The sequence below is a fragment of the Tenebrio molitor genome, chromosome 1, assembly GCF_963966145.1.
Source record: "Tenebrio molitor chromosome 1, icTenMoli1.1, whole genome shotgun sequence".
In the NCBI taxonomy this organism is placed as follows: domain Eukaryota; kingdom Metazoa; phylum Arthropoda; class Insecta; order Coleoptera; family Tenebrionidae; genus Tenebrio; species Tenebrio molitor.
Genome location: NC_091046.1, coordinates 45,525,251 through 45,548,999, shown reverse-complemented (window position 1 = coordinate 45,548,999; position 23,749 = coordinate 45,525,251). Strand labels below are relative to the sequence as shown.

The window sequence follows — 23,749 nt, the reverse complement described above, 5'->3', positions numbered from 1 at the left end:
GCCTTTCGTAAATTATTTTGGTCCTATAGTGGATGGCATGGTTCATGTTTGTTACATAATTTATTGTCATTTCTTCGTTCTTTATGTTGGGATTGCCACGTTTAAAACTTTATTATTTACATATTGCAACTGAAAAGCTTCATTGGGGGAGTTTATTCGAATTTCTAGGAAAAAATTCTCTAGCTGGCGAGGTTACCGAAAACTGCGGCATGCGTTGTATCTTTATTTCTTACTTCAAACTGAATTAAATAACTATTAGCACACTTTTTTATGAATCCTGTAGTTTTTGTATTCAAAATTAATATTCAAAAAGACTCCTTGACTTTGACATTGTGAATTACTTAATTTAAAAGATAAAAAAATTGTGATCCCTTCAAGTTCTTCTCAATTTCACTCCAAAGCTATTTTCCGGTACCAGTGAGTGCCACATATAGTGGTAAGTGTGGTTTTTACAATAACTTGTTCATTTTCATTGGTTTCTTCAACTGTGGAGGTCCTTCTTTTGATCCCATCATTGATGGTGGAATTTGCATTTGTTCATAATTTGTAATAATCACCATTTTGCTCCGTTTAAAACTGGCGGAGTTTGGTGTATTTTGGGATAAAAAAAAACAGGCGTGAGGGTAATGAAAAGTGCGGTGTTCGTCATGTGTCTTTTTATTTATTTCTAACTGTAATAAATAAACATTATCTCATGTATTTACAGAAACACATTTACGATCGACACATGCTAATGAAAATGGAAATAATTTATCAGTGATATGTATGAATTAAACATCTATATAAAAACGTCGACATAAAGAGCTTTGCTTATGTGTTACAAACAGGGTGTGATTACACAATAGAAATTTGTTGAAACTTTTGTAATGGAAACGATTGTTTTTAAGAAACGTGGTCCTAGAGGATGTCGATAAGCTGAAACTGTGCAACACATCGAAAAATCGAATTGCCGGGTTTAAAGGCGCTAAATACTAACGTGCTATGCTTCTAAGCATGACTTAAATTCACGCACTTGATTGTCTCGTGCCTTTAAATTAAATTAAGATGATTCGCATGTGTTTGAAATTATAAAATTGTAAATTGTACTTTTTTAATAACAATACAACACACATGCTAACCAAAATAATTTTCACTTGTCGAATGGAATTTAGAAGTATACTTAATTATTGGTTTCTCCAACAAGATCGTGTTTATAGAAAATACGTTATCATACTTAAACCTAACTATACTTAAATTTAGGATTTATATCTAAAATATTCATGCCTGTATACATCCTTGGTACAATATGAATCATCCGTACTATCATTTATTTACAAAGGTTCTTATTTACAAGGTAAATGGCACTGGAAATTTTACGTTAAGTAAGTACGATCGTTATAAAAATACAAATACCTAAGAAAATAATCACACTTTAATGAGACGTCTTGGAACGAAACGGTGACAATACAATCGAAATCAGAATGACTTGAGCCCTTTGTCGAGAATTAAAACAGCGCTACCGTGAATCTGGATCACAACTTTGACGTGTTTCGGCAGTTAAATATATTTTCCTTAAGTACACAATCAATATAAATCTCAATTAAATATACCATTACAACAGTGTTTTCGTAATTTATAATATTTAGACTTATCCTACACATTTCTGACTAGAATGTACATCCCGAATGGGTAATTGAAGGATTTTTTTTTGTTTAATTCATTGTAAGTGAATCCGCAAAGTAGGTCGAACTACTTTTCCAAAATTGTATTGTACAAAAACCGAACCGAAAATACACTTAATAATTATAATACCATGTAAAGTGTATGAATCGACACATACAGGAAGCACGTAATTAAGAAACAGGTTCTTATAGTCTAGGTTAAAAATTATCGAAGAAACTATTCGGTACCCAATTTTTCTCGTTGAAGGCCTTCCATCGTCGAGATCGCATTCTACATCAGTCGTCGTCAAAATGTCGTCGAAAAACTGTCATACCGAGCAGCCGCCTTGGTCAATCTACAACTTGATAGAACGATATGGTTTAATTTGCACAAAATCAGTGTGCGATATCACAATGGGTTCACATTCATGAAAAAAGCTTGAACAACCTTATTTTACCGAGTACATGAGGGAATGTTTGAGAAACGAATCGGTCCTTGCGGCCCTAAATAATACCTGCATCATGTGAACATTCAAATCGTAAAAAGAAACATTTATCGAGTCCATCCGAACACAACGTACACAGTCAGTCAGATCGAGATTAACAGTCGTCGGGACCGAGTTCACAGCGTTACACTTGAGCGGGTGCCGCCGGCATGTACCCCAGGTTCTTCCTCTGCAAGAACAGGTGGATCTCGGCGAACCGAGGTCTGTCGGTAGCGTTCCGCTTCCAGCACTCGCCCATCAGGTCGTAGATTTCCCTGGGACACGCCGCCGGTCTCGGGAGGTACCTCTGGCACCCGTCGTTCTGGTACCAGTGGTTGCAGTTCTCCACGACTTGCTCGCTGGTGAGTTCCGCGTAAGGCTGTTGGGTGCACAACATCAACACTTCCCAGAGGGTCACGGCGAACGCCCAGACGTCGCTCTTTGTGGTCTGTCGTCCCTGTAACCACGCAACACTTTTACACCATACACGACATATCTGCACCACTCACCAGCAACAAGCTCTCCCACGACATCCACCTTATCGGGAGCCGCGCTTTCGTATCGCTCATGTAGTAGTCCGATTCGTATCTGTCGCAGTACATCGCGTGATCCGATATTTTCACCGTGAAGCTCTTGTCTATTACGCAATTCCTGCAAAGAGACGAAGTAGACGATTTTAACGGGAAACCAGCCTCGAATTGAAACGAATCGCTAATTGAAAGGGTGGTCACGGAGGGATCGATTCGATAATTTGCGGTCGTCTAGACAAAACTACTTCAAATAAGTATTCCGTGATTTTAAGTTTTAATTGCTAGAGTGGTCGTTTTTGGTTTTTTTACAATTCGTCATTGAAAACTAAAATGCCGATGTCGGATAAAAAAACTGTAAACACTCGAATATTACGGTAAAAAATGTATAATAGTACATTCTTCAACGAGCATATAATGATGGCTCGGATGATTTCACCACTCGCCCACGGCTCGTGTTGGAATTTTCATCCTCTTGAATAATAGCCATCATTATACGCTCGTTGAAGAATGGACTATTAGAATTAATTTAACTAAATATGCGATCAAACTTATCAGATTTAATTTTTAATAGTTCGAAAAGAAACATTTTATAAAAAAAAACAAGTACATACATAATGACAACATGTAGTGAGGAAGAATTGTAAAAAATAAAACAATAAAGGAAGCGATGAGACATTTCTTAGATTACGACCATGCTGCAAAAATTACAAAATGAAAGAAGAATTTAGAGTGCATCATCATTTTCATTTTGATTAAAAACCACCACTAATAGCTGCCCGAATAAAATGAATAACATTACTAAATTATCCGACGGCGATATATTTTATGACAGAGCAATATGCCCCGACGATGGACACATAATTGCAAATTTAAATAATAAATAATAAATGATAAAGCGGCTAACCCATTTGTACAGAACTTTTAGAACAACTAATGGCAATTTTCAACGCGGTCGCGGTCGAACCAAAGTACTGCTCTTTTATAACATCAATTTATTGGTCGTAATTGAATTCGTTTTAAATTAACGACCAACTAGAATTCTCGTTGTGTTCAATTTTATCACGTTTTAATATTTCAAATGCATTTTTACAACTGACGGTCCCTCCCTGAAAACGAAATGTATCCACATCTTCGCCTTACCTTGCGGCCAAGTCCCTGTGGACCAGGTCTAAGGATTCTAAGTACTTCATTCCGGAGGCAATCTGCGTGGCCATGTATATGAGACAGCCGTAACTGAAAAAACAGGCAATACGTTAATTAAGATGGCAAACCATCTGGAAGAAAAGCTCAGAAAGGAAAGGGTAAAACACTCGTCGAGTCAAACTGAAAAGTGAGACTTCAAAAAGCGCGCTTCTTTCGTAAGTTTCCCGCAGAATGTTTGTTTGCAAGACGTAATTAGGTCTGGGCGTTATGTGCACTTTAATCCGCAAAGAATAATTACCTGTCTTCTGTGGAGAGTTGCGGATGGGAATTTAAATGAAGTCGTCGTGTAAATTATTCAACAAATAATGGCAGAACGTTGGGAATTATGTTTTATTGCAGATAACAGCGAACGAGTTTATAGGATCACGTTGGTTAATTTCCGCCCCGTTATGTTTAATATTACATCAGAAAGGGGGGAATGGCGTGTTACCCGATCCGGGGATGCCCCACCCCGACGCAGCCCCTATAACCATAAACCATAGACCACCGAATTATCTAGGTGACATCCGAACGGGGCGACATCGAGACATTTAACTCGCATTTCAAACACTTAGCGAGACCGTCGCCGTTAAACGGCCCCCTCGCCGACTCGCCGACCCCGATAAAATCACAAAGCGGTGTACTTGCAATAATCGTTATGTGCGGATGCCATTTTTATTGGTTATTAAATTTCAATTATCGTTTTAATTGTAGAATAGAGTAAATTACCGGAACCACTCAAAAAACATGAACGACCCTTTGTAATGTACGCCGGCCCCTCTGGAATGGCAATTTTGTTTTATAATTCACTACATTGATTATTACGGTCCCATATGCGATAACAGCTCTCGCAGTTAATTAATCTGGATTGAGTGTGGTTAATCGATTCCCCTGGATGGAAGGGTTTAATAAATTCGGATGTTTGAATTAACAGAAGATGTGTGAATTTGATGGAAATAACGCGATGGTTTGCAAAAATACCGCACGGTAATCGTGTTCCCCTTGTTTTTTCAACGGGGGAAAAATATCGCGCAAAGTAAACATCGATAGATTCGCCGAAATTCGATACCAATTGGAATTAAGTATTTTAAACGGGGTGTAGGGTGTCGCAAGGATAACACGATAAAAAAGTAAAAATGTAAACGAGCTGATCGGGAGGTATAAATTTAAAATAGTATTACATATTACTATAAAATCTAATTATGAAATAATGTAGGGGCCTTTGTGTGGCATGAGTTATGGTGGCATTTCTGTGAAATTTATGTCAAATTTCAAATGTTTTAATTGTTAACAGGAGCTCGCTAGAGATGCCGGACGCCGGCCAGCGTGCTCTTACAGCAATACCAACGTAATACGCATTAAAAAAAAAAAAACAAAACAAAAACAGTTTCACAAAAAGTTCCTTTATCTACTTTGCGTTGTTACAAATGGGCTCATTATTATATCGAAAACAGTTTAATAATGAATCATATTATTAAACTGTTTTTGGTAACTTTTAGCTTTTGTTATATTGTCAACATCAGCCGTTTGACGTTTTTTGTGAAAAATGTCTGTTACCAACCCACGCGAAAGTCCCTAGTCTAATATGAAAACTTGAGCACCTGAAATTTCAGGAATTAGTAAAACAAAGTAGATAAAATAGTATATTACACTCGTTTAGTAACACGTATTATCACATTCGTTCCATTAAAGCACTTCTTGCTACGCTCGTCGTGCTTTAAACACACTCGTGTGATAATAAAGCGTCTTCTTAAACTCGTATAATAATATACTATTGTGACACTACTTTTAGTTTCACAAAGACTTACTTATGATACCAAAGTAGAAAAAATATTTAAAAAAGCCGTTGCACTTGTGTACCTAATCCTCCGTTCCGTTTATCGTCGTCAATCATTTCTTATTTGTGCAAGATAATGGTAAACGTCACAGGGTCACGAATATTTTAGCGCACTCCTTGAAGACATATCATGAGAGCTCTTGTCCGTTTTCTCTCGACCAGACAACCTTCGTTCCAGATCGGGACTTATGTCGATATAAGATTGTTGTTTTTGAATATGAATTTACATTGCCAAAATGTTATTTATAGCGAGAACGCTTTGAATTGCTAAAGTGGACGAATGTTTGCCCAAAACCCACACTCTTCATATTTAACGAGGATTTTAAAAGGAATTTCTGAAATTTGGAAATGCGGGACAACGTTGTGTTCTTTTTGTTTTGAAAAATATTTTTGGCAAATTGTTCGTTTTACAGTTTTTTTCATTTAAATCAACAAAAGCAAATGAACCGGTTGCACTGTTGCGGAAAAAAAACATCGTTTTGTTGTGCCGTTGCCGTTGTAAACACGATTTTTTTCTGGTGAACGTTCGCTTTGAAAAAAACCTTATTTTATCCGTGTAACCCAACGTCATTACACAGTGTTGTCGAGCTTTGAAAATGAAAACCCTTTTGGTGATAACGTCCTATATTAAATTTTCCGACTAGTGCCGATTTTAATAATCGAATTTAGGGTCGTTTTATCGTTGAGAAAACAGCCGAACATCCCTCACAATTAATTCTTTTTCCTCGACAAACGTCGGAATTTTCCCGATAAGTAAACAAAATCCCCAGAAACCCGCTTAAACGCTTGTTTTAAGGTTCATTCGAGAATCTTGCCGCCGCTAATGGACTTGTCATCGCAATTTATGACGTTCCTTGTTAATTTATGCATTTTTTCGCGGTGAAGTGGGACTGCGCCAAAGGAAAGAAGGACCGTCACGTTAATCCGAAAAGATCCCTTCGTTCGCGATACATTAAACATGATTAATAAGAAAAGATGAATGAGGGTGTTTTGATCGTCGGTAGTGATTTCGGCGGCGGCGGCGGCGGCGGCGTTTCTCGACACCGCCACAGTTTTCTCGAATTCGGGTCGTGCGTCCCGGCTTCCGGAGGCAGTAACCTCCAGGAAATTTCAGTCGCTGAAACCGATTAAATCCGAGACATGGCACAGTATCGCGAGTTCGACGTCTCTCGTCGGTACCAATAAACGAGCTTTGTCGCCACATAAAGCTTATTAGTAATTTGGAACGGAGCTCCCGGATTTAGCCGGATTTATCGATGCTCCTCGGACCGAATTTGTGTCGCTGCGGATCTGTTTTGCGAACGCACGAAAAATTTATATTAAAAAAGTGAAATTTCATCGCCGGCCGTTTGAATGGAAAAAATTAAACTGCAAATTGAAAAGCAACGTTGGGAGTGTGTTGTTCCGGGTAGAATTTAATTTTTTCGAGCCGCAATCAAAGCGAAATTTGCATTTTTTCAGACTGCGATCGATGAACAATACGGTTTGTAAAGCGAAACAGGGACGTCATGGTGAAAAATTTCTTCGTTAAGGTCCATCCGTTCATGTGAATGAAGACACTTAATCAGCTTGTTTGACTGATCTCCCGTTGAATTTTTAATAAGCAAACTTTTCCTCGCCCCGCTCGGACTACAACATCTAAAGTTGCATTGTTACAGAATGTTGCTAATATTTTATCAAAAGAGTAAACAAAACAAAGTTCTTTGTTGCGTCCTATTTTTCCGTTCGCAAATTTCCGTATCAAAGAGAATCTGTTCCGCATCAAGAAAAAAATAAAGTTTCATACAATACGTCCCTCTGGGTCATTTTAAACGACTTCAAAGACTCCAATTACGTGCACGAAATGCGAAATTTTCGAAATTTGTTTGCGCAACCACCGTCGACCGCGTCGGTTTCATTTTTCGGACGACGCCGCCCCCGTTCTTTTTTCCGTCGGAATTATTCCCGGCGAGCGATCTTGATCACCTCCGTTCCACCCAACTTCTCCTAATTAGGGGGCCTCGTACGAGCGGCTGAGAACACCAGACCAGACCCTGTTTCATTATAGAAAATGGCATTCATGTTTAGTTCGCAATTAGTACTTAATAACGTTTCAGTAATGAATTCATTTCTGTGTATGCTACGAAGGTCTAGTCCAAGGAATTAAGATTAGTTTACATGCCCATCCGAGTGTAACGCAACCGAATGAAATTAAATTAAGGGCAGGATGGAGGGATTATGATAATGGGGTGTGGGTGCACGTTCGGCAATGGGACGTGTAAGACGTTAATGATTGCCGGGAGGAACGGATTAAATGGAACGACCGCGGTCTCGTTAAATTAAAAAGCCCGGCTAATATGACGTGATCGCCCAATAATTGAGATTTACGTCGAAATAATTTATGGTTGCGTGAAGGAAAAAAACGAATAACTTAATCAAGCACGTAATGAAATTCTCGCGTGCTCCAAGGGTTCGGTTCTCGAGACTCTTCCGATTCGATTGCTGTTCGATGATGTTTCCTGAGGATGCCTTCCAGGGAAGGTATTGTCTTAATGCGCAATTGTTTCAACGTGCACGATATCGACGGATGAAATGGCGGAAATAGAATTATTTTGCACCATTTCAGGTGCATTTGCTCCATAAGTAGTGCGAGATCAGTTACCCGTTTACTACGTTCATCTAAAATATGATATTGAAAGGTAAATGGTAAATGCAACGAGTTGTGCACGGAATTTCTGCTGTTGCAGGACGAAAACAACTTAAAACGTATTTTTATTTACTCCACTTTTCATCGTTCTTTCATTTTTCTTTAGGATCAGTTAGATACATTTGTCCTTTTTTCGCTCACTACAGAAATCTAACCTTTTCCCTTTTTCATTCTTCCTGTACTTGTTTACTTTGTCTCCGTTTTAGTCCCATACTTCTTTTTTTAACACGTGCTTTAATCAATTAATTAACATCAAGTTTGTATTTTTTGATCCTATCCTGTTTTAGTTCTTTCCTTCGAGTCTTTTTCTTTTCGTACCTGGTATTTATCAACTATTTTTAAGCCACAAAAATGTAATAACTGTGACATGTTAAGAAATTGGCCTTCAAGTTGAAAATACCACAACAAAAAATTGAAAGAACTCGGAACGAGATTAAAAACAAAATATGAGAATGTGAAAAATCAGTTTTTATATTGTTGTGACGCCGTACAATAAACGTCTCGTTTGTTCATTTTTGTCAAACAGTAGCGGTGACAATTTTCTTCAAGGCGACGTAATTTTTTCTCGCTTCCGTGCTGCAGGAATATTTTCCATTTATTTATATCTCCCGGTTGATATTTGTTACAATTGTACACGACGTTGTCATAAAATTTTACAGGAACGTCTTTTTAAACAAGCTAAGAAAGGAAGACGTGATATTGCGAATGCAAAGTGTCCATAAGTCTGGCAGTGTTTCCCGTCTAGTGCATGACTGGGCAATTTTCTACATTATTAACGGCAACCTGCGGAAACTCTCTTGCAGAAATACCACCCAACGCATTTAAATAATCGACGAAATTAAATTAAACATTAACAGGTGCGACGTGCTAACTAATCCGTACGCGTTCGTTTGGATTTTATAAACATGATGTATTACTGGTTGCCTAGAGCGCGACGGTTCGCCGCCTCCCCGGGCGCCGTGTCCCGGCGCTCGATGGGGCGTAACGCCGTCGCCGCCATTAAACAGGAAAGACAATCACTTAAATAATGACGACACGTCTATTTTTCCGCAAGTTGTAAACTCCGGACGGCCATAAAAAATAACTTGTAGGTATTTTAGTGTGGGCCATATTTCGCCGTTATGGGAACAGTCTTTATTACTGTACGCAGTTTATTCGGTGGTCGTTGAGCGCGGTATGAAAACCACCCCCAGCACAATACGGAATTTTTATGAACGGGATAAAATCCCGGTCTAAAATCGCATAATAGAATTTTTGTCTGGTGCGCTCTCACAATATGGGATTTTTTCATACATATTTGGAATGCTGTGTGCAGTTTTCATTAAAAAAAATCCACCCCGGACCAGTCCGGTTGTCATCTCGTTGGTGATTCCACAACAATATTTCGTGTCCGCCTCGATTTAATTGACGAATCGAAATTAATTTTGAACGTTGCTGAATTCGCCGGGGCCGAAAAAAATCGTTCGACAATTCGCCCGGAGGGTCCGTCGTTACAAAATGGGCAAATAATTGTCCCTTCGATTTAATCAGCAGGTGCAATTAAAAATGAGGACGGAGGAATTGTTCGACGGTAGTTTTTCCGGTTGCCGTACGACGCTGACCGGGTGAAAACCGAGAGGAATGTTCCGGGATAAAAGAACATCTCACAAATACGTCGGGGAGCCTCGACAAACACCTAGTAGAAAACAAACACAATTTAAACTAGAACGGGCGAGGATCCTGCAGGACGAAAAGAGGAGGGAAAACAGCGAGCGCTGAAGGAGTCCCCGAGTCCGGGGAAGTACACGAACAAAAAATTAACGGCAAATATTGGAACAATGGCGAAGTTGTTTAATAGCATAGCCTGCCGTGTCCGACCGAAACTCCAACTATATTTACATGAAATATCCTGCTGAATATTTGGCCGATCGTAAAGCAGCAAGTTCAGCAGGTTGTTATTATTATTCCATGCAAACTTGATTAAGTTCGTGTGAGACGGGGGATTCGTTTTAATGCATTGAAAATCATGCAAATCTGCGGAAATGGTTCTGCTGCGAAACGCCATAACAATAATTGCCCCTTAATTACCCACACGGCGTCAAAAAAATAACAAAAACCGGGACAGCTTTTGCACTTTCGCGACGGAAAAATTCAAGCACCTCCAGTTTTTTTTCCGCGGTGATCGTTAACGTTCCAGGACGACTTCATCGAGATTTTCGCCGGGGAGGTCCTAAATTATCCGGCAATTAAGGCCCCAATATTCGTAATACGTTAATCAGCGAAGTAGATAAAAGTTGTGTTAATGGGAAGATTAATTCTGGTGCTCGGTCGAGCGGTAATAATTCAGTTGGGCGAGAGAGAGCGGACGAAAGTTGGGAGGAAAACGTGTTGATGCCGATGTTCTTTCCAGTTCGAAACTAGTTTTTATTTTCATATCGCCTCGTTCGGAATTAGCCTTACAAACTTCTCCGATTTGGCGCGGCAAGTTGCGTCGCCCGAAAAAACACAAAATCGCGCTTTCTGCAAGTCACGTCTGGATCCGATCCGCAACAATAAACGTCAAAAATGACAGCCGTCACGCGATACGCGACCGACGCGCCTCAATAATTCATCCGAGGCGAGTCGTCGGGGCCGCGCCGCCCCTGGATTAATCCGGCCGACACACACGCAACAAATAAACTGTCGGCCGAACAATAAGCTCTTAAATCGTGGCCATTACGCCGTAATGCCCGCTCTAGCACCTAGCAACATTACTAAACAATCAGCTGAATATTAAACACGGGACGGATGAATGGCAGGGATCATGAATGCAAAACGCTTTGTTCGGAGCTTTAAAGCTCGACCCGGAGACGTGAACGTTTCTGCTGAAATTACTCAGACTGTTCCGGTTTTGAGTCGATAATCGGTCCACTATCCCACTTCTGATTCGCACAACAGAAGATGTCGGTCCACAATCGGAGCTCTTTCGCAACGGAAGAATGAAAAAAGGCTGGAAGAGGTCACTTACACGCGCCATTAGCACTTTTCAACCGTTCAACCTATCTACACCTGGATCGGAGAAAAATGGAAGGAAAGGATTCCAGTCGCGCGAGCCAATTTTGACGTTCGTTCAGAACGGATAATCTAATCTTTCGATTGTTACGTTTTAACCGACATGTCTGTCTGTTTGCATACGTGTTACGGACTAACTCGGCCATGTGATCGTTCCGGTGCCACATTTGCTCGTGACTAATAAACAGTACCTAATACAGTTTTCATGTGTGTACTGTACTGATTAATGTGGCTGCCTTGTTATTTTTTCAATTAAAAATGATGCTAATTTTACAACTGACGTGATATTGATTTTAAAATCATCTTCATATTAAAAAAAAAGGTTATTATAAATGATTGTCCCAGCGCAGTTGGCGTTGGTGACGTAATTGAATGTGCCGCACGCCTCATAACATGAGTGAGACAAGTATCGCCGGTAGGTGGCGATACTGGCGGTAGTGGAAATCTGTCTACTAGTTGGTCTAACGTTGCGAGGCTGGCGGCACATACAAAATTTGTGTGGGTTTTCAACGCCAACTGCGATGGGACAATAATTTATAATAACTCTGTATAATATTTACGTAAAATTTGGCGTCGAAGTTGCCGTTGAAGAGTCGATTGTGAATGAACCACTCGTCTTAACAACATTGATTTTTCAAGCTGCACAAACACCGGAAAAAGTGAGGTTAGATTTAAACCGCTGATGAACCACTTGTCTTAAAAAAGACTGATTTTTCAAACTGCGTATTAAAAACACGCAAAAAGTGAGATTAGATTTAAACAGCTGATCAGAGTTGTAATCCGGTGGTGCGCTCACAATCGACTCTTCAACGCCAACTTCGACCCCAGATTTAAAAAAACACCAATTATTTGTTTCATTCCATGACAATTTTCTGCAAGCTGATCAAGTAGATACAGGTTTATTGTATAAATCTTTGGATATTTTAAGAGCTAAGTGTTTATATGACAGTTTACAAATACAGCAATAAATTACACTTTACTATCGTCACATATTGGTCACAAAGGACACAATTACGAGTAAGTATTATACTGGAGGAATGTGTCGTATATTTACACTGGAAACTACATAATGTATCTTAAAACATTTTATTTAAGTAAAACCCTAACTTTTACATTTTAAATATGAAACAAAGCACAAACAGGAACTTAGATTTTCACGATGGAAATTTTGGAAGTAATGAATAATCATCTGAGGTGCGTTAGTAATCGAACGTTAGCTAATTATCGGCTTCGTCGGCTATTTGCGTACTACACAGTCATCCGCTTTGTGCCGCTAACAGCCCTGATACATTTGCATCACCGGATTCCGTTCCCAACGTTTTCGATCTCCACCGGTCCAGGGTGCATTTGATGGTCGCTTAGAACGGTCGAACGTTTGGTCATTTGCAAACAGTACAGACATCAAAGTCTGACAGAATCAGAACACGTCCCTTAATTAGATAGAACAGAATCGATTACCTGCACACAACAATCGGATAATTACACTAGAAATTGAAATTATACATATCAACCCGATAAGGTATGCGGGTACGTCCCGGATTAATCCGGGCGAGGGTCGTGGGCGGACTCCTCCGGCCCTTCGTCCGCCGCCGAAAAGTAGAAACCCGTGCGATTAATACGTGAAATTCGCGTTGTTCCAATGTGTTGTACATTTGCTTTTGCCCAGGTGGAGGGTGAAGGAGGGTGGGTGGGGTTCGCGTAGATCTCCTGTCGCGATCGGCGACGGCAAACCGGTAACGGTGACAGAAAACCAGAGCCTCATCAATCAGCCGTCAAGCAGACCGTGCGGCGATGACTCTAACGCGAATTTGCGTTGCCGGTTGCTCGATCTGTGCCCACTGACCTTATTGTTGGTCCAACTTGGTTGCCGTCCTCGCTGACGGCCCTCTGCGCCAGGAACCTGGGCAGGTCTCCGGGATCCGAGTGCTCCAGGAGGGCGCACATCGGCTCGTCCTGACTGCACAGACCCACCACCCTGGCGAGATTGGGGTCCCTGAGTCCCGCTAGCCAGCTGGTCTCCCTCAGGAACTCGTGCCTGCAACATGCGGTTCTCATCACCGACCAGATGATGCCAGACGCGCCTACTCGAGCGCCGCGATCGCGAAATTTGCGAGGGCGGTGCACACCAAATAAAGACAATAAGAGGATTCATGCATGTAACGAGGGGATGTTGCCTCCTTTGATTCGATTCGAGGACGTGAATCATAACGTAAGTCAATACGCGACGGCAAGCCACGAATGCTGAACAGGACAAATCTGATTTGGGGGATGGGGCGACGACCTGATGTGGGCCCTGACCGGAGGAATTTATTAATTTGCAGCTTCAGCGTTACAGTTTAACGGCGGGAACTAATGAAAAACCGGGATCAGATGAATCGGGTGGAGGCATTAATGGGATTTGAGTGTCATAATTAGAAATATCCGCGTAATGGAGATTATCGTGTCTATTGAAGCCCCGTAGCTTCGCTCTTTGAAACCCCGCAATTACTCTAATGAATCATTCGGTAAATACAACGGAGAACTAAAATACATCAAACTAATGACAGAACAATGAACCGATGTATTCGGGCAATTTGGAAATTTACCGCGTTCTGTTTGATAAATTGAACCGACCGAATTTAAAAATTATCATTTTGATTTTAAACACCGATATTCACACTTTTTTGCCTCTATGATTTGATCGTTTCAAAATATTATTCTGGGATCTAACCAATTGGGATTTGCAGAATCATTCTATCAATTCAGTCCTGAGGATGTCAGCGTTGTTGGTCAAACAGACGTTTTTTTATTATGTATCCACGTTATGATAAGGTTGGTCGAAAAAAACAAAGTACTTTCACGGGATCAAAGGAAAGACTTCGTGATCTGTTCATTTGTTTCGCAAAACTGCGGCGAAGCGAATAATAAAATTTTGATTCAGATCAATCTAACAAAAACAGAAAAATAAACCGAAAACAAGAGGATAATTACGAACAATAAAGTTAAAAATGATGGAACGTGATGAAATAATACCACCAGAAATTTGTTTATTCCGAATTTCCATCAATTTATTTATTATTTAGTTGATAAATAACGAATGAATGCAAGGTTTTTGCGAAAATGAACAGTATTTACATATGAATTTTGCAATAAATGTCAGTGTCGGTGTGAAATTTATTTTTTCCACGAATAATTTTCGCATAACCGTGTCAGGTTTCGCAAATTTTTACCTACTGACTGTCAACGTTTTACAGTTTTACTGGGTATTTTGATTTTTGTGTGTGAACCGTTTTCGTTTAAAATAACATAAATCTCCGGCGTCTTCAAGTGTAGAGCTGGCTTTACCTCTTCGTGTCACCGCATCCTCTCCACAGACTTTTGACGATAACTATCTGTTTCTTGTGGAAAGACGAGCCTCCGTTAAAATCCGGAAGTCCCTCCGCTTCGCACAGGTGCACCTGCGAGACAAAATGAATCAATTAGTGTTTTTTTTTAACGGAACGTTTCTAGTTAAAAGTGGAAAAGCTCAACAGACGTCGCCAGGCCATTGTGCCGCACCGTGAACCAATAAAGAACATAAAAGCGGCAAACTGCAACGGCTGATTGCATCCGCAGCTTGTCTAGTCCTCGAACGAATACAGAAACGAATCGAACTTTTCTCTTTTGTCATAATAATGTATCGCATAAGCGGCGGTCTATTAGGATTATTGGTTTTCGATTAGGGTGCACTTTCGTGAGTCCGCACGAAAATATGAGATATTTCTTCGGCGTCAATTAAGGGATGAAAGCGTCGATACGTTAAAAACAAAAACATCTCGGACGGCCATCGTTCAGGTCGACGTCCCGGAAATATGCACCCCTTTGTGTCTAAATCTCGGCTCGTCCATAATCGAACACCGGAAGTTTGATTAAGGTGATTATGGAAGCGGAGCCGACGATGATTTATGCGCGTCCCCCAAAGGACGATAGAGGCAAAGTAATTGGCAGATAGTGCAAGCTTGTTTACCGATACAAAGGGGATAAACAATATATGTGCTTTCCCTTTTAAGACGACTGAAAGAGAGTCGGGGCCATATTGGTTTTCCTGGGACCCACCCGAGGGCCCAATAAGCGAGGACATCGACGTCTTCCTGCTGCTTTAGCGTCAATATTGACAAAGGAGCGTTCGTTCGGAGACGTACTTTTACGCAAAAGGACAAATCGCCAATAATACGCCCTCGCCAAAATTAAAATCTACGAATTACCCTCGACACATAAAAGTGCAAGCACCACCTGCGCCCCGTCCGCAATAAAAACTGTTTATAGGGTCGATTAATTGCCCCGGAACGGTAAGGTTACACCTTGACTCGCGTTAATGTCCCGGAATATGCACTGGTTGAAGCTTAGCGAAATTGCTTTGCAATCTTACTCACGCCACAGATATCTCTATCTTCTTCTTCTTCTTTGCAGCTTTTTTTCTCATTTTGTTTTCTCGTTTACAATCGATCCACTCAGTATCTTTCTATTTTTTGCTGCTGCTTTCTTTATCATGTTTGTTGTGCTGTTCAACCGATATTCTCGTTGTTTATCGTTCTTTTAATTTTAGATTTGCAAAATTCTGCAACCAGATTTGCGCGACGTGTGTGACCAACTTTTTCTCCAAGTGGGAAGTTTACACACACGAGCGCAGCGTGCGTTTAAAATGTAAATATGCATATGCGTATAATAGTGCTTTATGCACTACATCATTCTTTCTGTAGGTAAAAGAAAATTACTACGTAAAGAATAATTAATGAAACATACATTTTCTACAGTATATAATTATTGCGTAATTTAGGCGACTAAAAATCAAAAGCTGTTGCCGCATTAAAGTGTGCACATTTAAAATTCTTTTACAATTATTTCCATAAAATGAGTGAAAGTGGTAACGAAGCACTGGCCAGGTATTCTACAAGATTTTTTTTATTTTCTTTGTTTCTTTTGCAAACAAAGTAAAACTTGGTTTTATAAAGTGTAAAATAAAGTTATCCAAACAGTAAAATAAAGTCTTCAAAAAAAGCCCACTTTAGACAAATAATATTAATTAAAAAAGAGCTATTTTTTAACGTAGGTGCAAAATAAAACATAATTTTGTTGTTCTCTCCATTTCCCACTAATTACGTAGCTTACGTCTTTTGTTACTGATTTTTTCAGTATTTTGTTCTTACTGTCTCGTCTTTGCTAAAATTGAAACAGTTTGATCTTTATAATTTTCTTATATTTCATTTTATTTTTAGCTTTTTTCTTGTTTACAGGTGTACTGTTTCGCCCACTATTAATTTTTCGTTTTACATCTTCGTCCCTTTTTCTTTGTCTCCTCGCTCAAATAATTTTTATCGGTCTTTTGATCTCGAGGAATAAGGTGGGTGTGCGAATGAAATGAAACGCAAAAAACGTTGATGATTTTTATTATGAATTCGAGGCAATTAATTCTTTTATTACGTTTCAGGAGATTATTAAAAATTGAACGTTAAAAGTTCACGTTGGAAGTATTAAAAGTTGTGTTAATGGTTGGTCGTCGTGCAGCTAACTCCGTGAAAAACCGTCTCGTTTCGGCCTCAAGGTGGATGAAATTGCTCGGGCCGGCTACGTTGCAACCAGATGACATAAAATTATTATGCAGAAATCCGGCACATCGGCTGCAGGAGACCGTTCCGAACTAATCCCGTCGATAAAAGCGACTTTTTTACGATTGCATCGCGTAACTAAATTTATACAGTTCTGGCCCGGATCGTATAAGAAATATAGTTTTATATTTCCTGAGTTCCGGGGCGCCGGCGGTCCGGGTTGGTGCCGGATAATCCGGTGTATGGAGCACTCGGACCCGCCCACGTAATAACACCGAATGGAATAACTATTACATTAAAGTTACATCTTTGCATATTGCACGCGGCATTGCCGTTTCGATTATGTAACTGGCGAATATGGCCCTTATCGATGGAAACTGTTTCCATTAATCTGGATTTTTGACTATTTTCCCGATTTTCCGGCATAAATTCCAACGCTACGCTGCACCCCTATTCCAGCTATTTTTATCGGAATCCGGAGCACTTCAAAGTGTGGCGTCCATTTGTAGATGTTAAACTCCCGGACCCGCGTTTAATTACAGTTTAAGCGCATTTATACGCTCAAATAAATTGAAACAGCAAAAGCTCACGTGTTTCAATCGGAACAGGTTCATTTACATAAATGAAGTTTAATTACGGCGGATGCGTCGTCCCAACGTTGGTCGTATTTTTTTTCTCCCCCACCGATAATTTCGACATAAATCTCCGATGAAGAAGTTCGACACCGCGGCGATGATCCGTTCCGGGTTTTTTCTTTCGCCGGCGCATCCGCGGCAAATGGAATTTTAGATTAAATTTAATTTCTTTTATGTTCTCTTTATGCCCTCGAAACGTCGCTTTTGTTCTTCTCTAGCGATCCAATTAAAATAAATATTTAATTTTGCTTACCATTCCGAAGTCGCCCTCTCCTAGCTTCTCGAGGAGACGGAGCCTGTGCCGCGGGAAGTCTAAAAGGTGAGCCACCCCCTCGAGCGGCGGTCCTTCGGGCAGCTTGATCGGGGTGAACCGTCCCGGGGTGAAGTGTTGTTCGCGCCTCTCGCCCTGCAATAAAATACATAATTTATTTTACGACTTTGTTGCTGTTTTCAAAATTACGATAGCAATTATTAATGGTGATGAATGGCGGAGGCGCCGGGCGAGCCGGAAAATCGGGTCGCCTGCGTTACAGCTTTATGTTTTTTTAGCGAGAGTAATTTTGGTTGCAGTTGGAGCTTTATTTTTGTGTCCATCTCGCAGTTTACTTGTTGCTCTGCAGGAGCATCATTTTCAACATCTCCAATTAGATTTCGTCTTCGGGGTGCGGCGTAAGGGTCGTTGTGCGAGCCGATGTGCATCCTCGTAAATCCGCACTCACTTTCCGGCATACATTTTTCATCGGCCCGGTTATAAAATGGTCGAAGTGATTCATGGGTCTATCAACGGAGTGCACGGCGTCGTACCGTTTCATATTTTGTAATGCATGAAGACGATAATGCGGTATTTATGGGCTCGGCGGCGAAAAAATTGTATTGTTTATTCTTTATTGCGCGCATAACGTGCCGTAAAATAAGGCGACTTGTTCAAATTACTACATTACGTAACGGATGTTATATTTTACTAGCCGAATTTCGTATGGACGTATGCATAATTTAGTGGGCATAAAAATGGAGAAAGAAAACACACCGAATTTAGCTGATTGCCTCTTCGAGTTCGTGGGGGCGGAGTAATCCCTTTGTCTCGGGACGTAATAAAAAAATTCTACTCCTTCCCCTATTATTTATTTGGATGAAAAATGCGCCCCGAAAAGTGAAGCATTGTTGGGAAATTCTTCGCTAACTCGATACGGCCGTAAATTCGACGGCGAAACGGCGCGGCGCAATCTTGAAAATTTTCTTTGGCGGCGACCAATAAGAACCCCCGCCGGATTCAAGTTCAGCTGCAATGATAATGTGAATAAACCCAATTTGAAGTTTCCGGGCACAAAAGAACTGGGTTACTAACGCGGAATTCCAGAGGAATTCGTTCGGTGCATTTGCATACCGTGCACGGGTTTTGCTTTCCGTGCAATCGTGCCCTCTCTTCCAGAAACTCGAGGAACGATAATGACGTCGGGAAACTCGCCGAAAATTTGACGGGAATCGATCCGGTTGATTTGGCAAAAGACCAGAGTTCCGGGGGCGAATTTGAATTGTCTCGACTTTGTCTTCGCGGCCACGCAATTTTTCCGGTTGTCGCCGACCGTTCCGTTATATCTTAATACATATTTCCGATATCTCTTGCGTTATGCATGCACTCCGGCGAAACAGAGTCGCGTCGTCGTTATCGACGTTTAATCGACATTTCTGGATCAGTTGACCAAAGAACTTCTGGCAAAGTGCTCGTTTCGGCTCCGCGTATATGCATAGATATACATTTTTATCTCACTTGTGAAAACTTTCCTCGACTTCTGACGTTCACCGTTATCGGAGACATAAATAATGCAGCCTCCGTCTTCCTTTTAACAATCCAACTTTAAGATGCATTCCTGCCGTTCCGTCGGAAAAGGAACGACATACTTTCGAAATTTGAACCATTTTAAATATTTACGTTTCCCTGGTAAAGCGGAACAAAAGTATACATGGGATCATTTTCATTTGCGACCCTCCGCATCGTCGGGATTTTAACAACGCCACTCAAAATTTCAGTTCCCAGGTCCTGTGTCAGTTTTCATTATTTCCTCTTTGTGTTGTTTCACACTGCTAATATAATATAATGTTTAGGTGTGCCGTTTTATTGCGAGCTTCGCGGCAGCCGCGAGACGAACCGACGCCACCTGAGGCCTCGGCGGGAGGCGGCTCGACGGCGGCGGCTCACGGTCGGCCTGATTGAATGTACACAACATCTGCGCCCGGTCCGCAGACCAAAGCACACAAGCTGAGACCCATTCCTGCGGCGTGATACACTTCCCCCTGTTTCCCTAAAAAAATCCTGTCCGAAATGAAAACCCGGAATTCTTGTTTTTTGCATTATAATAATTTGTTTGCCTGGTCCGGGAAATCCGGGGCGTTTCCAGGGACCGGCCTCCGTCAGGGACACCGAAACCACATTTTCTTTTTTAAAATTTAAATTGGCCTCGAAAACATCTTCAAAGCACACTGCCCTTGAAGCTCCCGAATTTTCACATAAAGCTTGTCCAAGAACTCTAGTCCTGTATGCCCAGTGGCTTGATTAATTTCTTTCGGATGGAAAAAAATCCAAAATTGACGTGGCGTATTTCTCCAGTGACACTAGAACGGCTAGATACGGCCCTGGCGAATAGGCAGAATTTGATTACGGATTCTTTGCAAGAATCTCGCTCTGTTTAGGCAACAATTCGTCTCATTAAAAATCGCGTCTTCGCTGCACCAGAAGCGGCGAGAAATTCAAAGCACGAATTCCTGCTAGCTCAGCAGAATTTGGAGTCTAGCGGCGGTGGCGCAACCAATTTTAAAACAACAAACTCAATTAGACCGAATTGTTAAATTGGAGGGGCGCATCGGCTGCACCGAAATCCAGGTCCGGAGCGGACCGTTGCCGGCCTCGTTCCACGTCGAATCCGGGAACGGCGGGTAAATCATCTGACTCATTAATAATCCTGTCAGAAGTTACGGTATCTGGACCTAATAAAGCTCCGGAGCGTATCGCGGATTTGCGCGAAACGCTTTTGCTTATCAAATACCTTTATTATATCCGTGGCGGCGTAATAGTTCTCAGCGGGGATCGTTCCGTTCGGCGTATTGGTTGGGGTTTGGTAATTCTGGACGTCGTAGGTCGGCGGCCTGGATGTGGGCGGCGGCGGCGGCGTCAGATTGTAAAACGAAGGCGACGTGAATTTCAAATCTTCTTGGAAGCTATTCACGCTCGTGAAGTCTGCAACAACAATTCGAATTAGATGGCTGATGAGTGATGAGGAGTGGAAAAGGTGCGATTCGAGGAGATTGAAACGACTGGGTCGGTTGTACTCCCAGGATTTGTTTATCTGGGCGAAAAAAAAAGGAATTCTTCCAGTCACATTCGCATCACGTAGGTATTTGCGGTCATTTTTTCAGTTTCAGAAATATGCAAACGCGACGAAGGACGTCTCAGATAGGATTTCGGAACGCGTCCGTTTTTATTTTGTGTTTTACGAAAAATCTGTTAGTAGCCGCTTTAAAAATTGCAACGGGGATTACAAAAATAATCTTCTATTTTTCGAAGCCGGAAGCGGCTGAATTAAACTCGTTCGAAAATGCAACTACATCCGGAATGGCCAATGGAACGGAAAAGCTTTCCAACATTTCCGCACAAACTTTAATTGTTTTAATATTTTTTTTGCGCTTTTGAGTGTGCCCGGCAACGAAATTGAGGTCCGTGGATTCTAAATAATTCATAAAAGCTGCATATTTGTCGATGCATTTTGCCGTGGAATGATCAGAGTGAACGAAAAAAAAAGAACGCTGCATTGGAAATCGCGTAAAGGGCAAATGTGATTTGTTCACATCAAATAAAACGAAACAAGCTAAGCGGCCGGCGGTAAACAGAAAAGGGGCTTAGGTAATATTTGCGTTTCCTGAAATTGGTTTTTGAAATACCCGCCCGGCGTTTCGGTCTTGAACGTGTCAGGCAGCTGGCATTTTTCACGTCTCACTTAACATGTATTCCCGCGTTATGCAGACGAGCCTTCCGCGCAACATATGAATCTCTCATGATTTACAAGACAGGCGGGCCCCGGAACCGAACCGCATCCTTGCGCCAACATTTGATGGGAATTCCGATTCAGGAAGTGCACCAGAGACGATTCCGTGCCATAAATCAAAATGCAACACAGAACATTACGAAAATCACTCTGGTTAAATAAATATGTATGAATGTATGATAATGTTTATTGACGAGGATCGCTTCAACAGTTCGCGACCTGATAATGAAGGCTGGATTGCACTTTGATTTTACAATGTAATTTTCCAGAATTTCAGTGCACTTTGTCCGGCGACGCTCCAGCGCCTTTAGCCCCTCTCGCAGATGTGATCTCTTGAGATCCTAAAAATAGCCTTTGATTGCAGCTTTGGGCTCATAGATGGAACTAAATTGGAGCGAAATCAGGCAATTAGGATGGATTTTGTAGAGATTCCTGCCATATAAAATACACTTGTATGGTCACGTGGATTGTTTTCATACAAAACAAATTTTTCTCTGTTGAATTTTTTAACTTTTACTATTGCAAATCGATCTTTTGAGAGCACTCACCGAAGTGAGGTCGCAAAATTTTAGGATTTATGACAGAAAAGGTCGAGTGTTTATGATGTTTTTACTGTATGTTGTGTAAGCACTGTATTGTGTCAGCGTTCGTGATGATTTTTAACCAAAGAAAATAATATTTAGCCTAACTTACAACATATGGCACCAATTTATTTCAATTTTATGGAATACAACTTGGCTGCAGTGCAAATATTTTTTTTAGTTTAAAAAATGCAATTGTTCGCCACATATTTGTTTTTAAATTGTATTAACAGAACTGAAGAATTTTACTCTTCTACGGCTAACCTTAAAAAATGTGGTAGGTATTTAATTTGTAAATTATCTACTGTTTTTGATTCATGGCAACCAATGTTAAATGAAAATAGCAACTTGCTAAGAGAGAGCACAAACAGAAGTAATAAATGAATTCTGGGAGTAAACATTTATACGTCGTAAAAAAAGTACTGTACTGTACTCGCGTGTAATAGTCATGCACTCGAATGATCGGAACACTCGCCTACAGCTCGTATCGTAAATGTGTTATACCCTTTTCACATACCCAATATCTACTAACACCATAATTTACGTATAAAATACAGGTGGCCACGTTACAGAACTTTGATCTAGGGGAAAATGGGACAGTATAAAGGCAATTTAAAAATTTTTGTTGAGAAAGTTTCTTTTTTTTACTTTTTACTTTTTTTTATTAAATTTAAATTTGTCTAAAGCACATGCGTGAATGTTGTTTTAGTTGTGTCAACTATTTTTGTAATTGGAAGTAGGCTATAAAATTGCTGTGGGGGAACGCAAGTATAGATTTTTTTTACTAGATTATTTCCTTCATATGTTTAGCAACCAATTGCCTGCCAAATATTGACCAATCAAAACGAGAAAACAAAAAATAACCCGATAAAATGCACACTGTGCAATAATCGGATAAAAAATGTGTTTTTTTTTTTAATAAATTATTTTGAATAAAAAGGATTGGAAATAATGCGTTTGTTTTCATTCTATTCAGGAAATAATCAGCCGTATACCCCTCGTGAAAAATTTTAATATCAATTATTATCAAATAAAAGCCCTCGACTTCGTCTCGTGCTCTTATTTGCTAATAATTGGTCTTCTGACCACATTTATGGATGTTTTCCTTCATTAGCAAAAAATTTTCCGATAAAAAATTTTGCACTTGGGATATAATATGTGAAAAAAGTAATTAATGAATTTTGAAACGATGAAATTTTTACCTCGCAGACAAAGTATCGTGTTCACTTGCATGGTTACGAAATAACAATAGCACGCGTGAGTGATTAGTGATTACATAATTATATATTCTTTGCAGTTGTTGCGAGCAATAAAGAGAATCGGAGGTGATAGTGACGAAGGATTCAGAGCACGTGTTCCAGGGGTGCCGTGGAAGCGCGGAGTATGCGAAACTGGCAGAAAAATTCACATGAACGGTCCCTGTGAGCAAAACCGTAAGTAAATAAATAAGAGATAGCTTGTAGGCAAAAACGGGACGACTTTATTAGATCGGAGTCGCATTTTCCTCGTCAAATTTATTAAAGCTGTCCGTCTTCGTGTACC

The 23,749-nt window shown here is 40.5% G+C and overlaps 1 protein-coding gene and 1 long non-coding RNA gene across 7 annotated transcripts in view; one reads left to right on the top strand and one right to left on the bottom strand.

Moving 5' to 3' along the window:
* Positions 1-23,749, top strand: part of LOC138138207 (uncharacterized) — a 112,493-nt gene that overhangs the window by 17,628 nt on the left and 71,116 nt on the right. For all 3 annotated transcript variants that reach the window (XR_011161985.1, XR_011161984.1, XR_011161986.1), the window contains exon 3: positions 23,505-23,640. This is a non-coding gene — a long non-coding RNA (uncharacterized lncRNA). The remainder of the gene's footprint in view (positions 1-23,504; positions 23,641-23,749) is intronic.
* The window catches only part of LOC138137767 (discoidin domain-containing receptor 2-like), a 213,298-nt gene continuing 190,190 nt past the window's right edge, over positions 642-23,749 (bottom strand). For all 4 annotated transcript variants that reach the window (XM_069057332.1, XM_069057324.1, XM_069057341.1 and 1 more), the window contains exons 10-16: positions 20,631-20,821; positions 17,843-17,995; positions 14,715-14,827; positions 13,234-13,425; positions 3,796-3,888; positions 2,635-2,776; positions 642-2,582 (exon numbers count right to left, since the gene is read on the bottom strand). In XM_069057332.1, the coding sequence (XP_068913433.1) occupies positions 2,271-2,582; positions 2,635-2,776; positions 3,796-3,888; positions 13,234-13,425; positions 14,715-14,827; positions 17,843-17,995; positions 20,631-20,821 (1,196 nt within the window). In that variant the 3' untranslated portion in view covers positions 642-2,270. The remainder of the gene's footprint in view (positions 2,583-2,634; positions 2,777-3,795; positions 3,889-13,233; positions 13,426-14,714; positions 14,828-17,842; positions 17,996-20,630; positions 20,822-23,749) is intronic.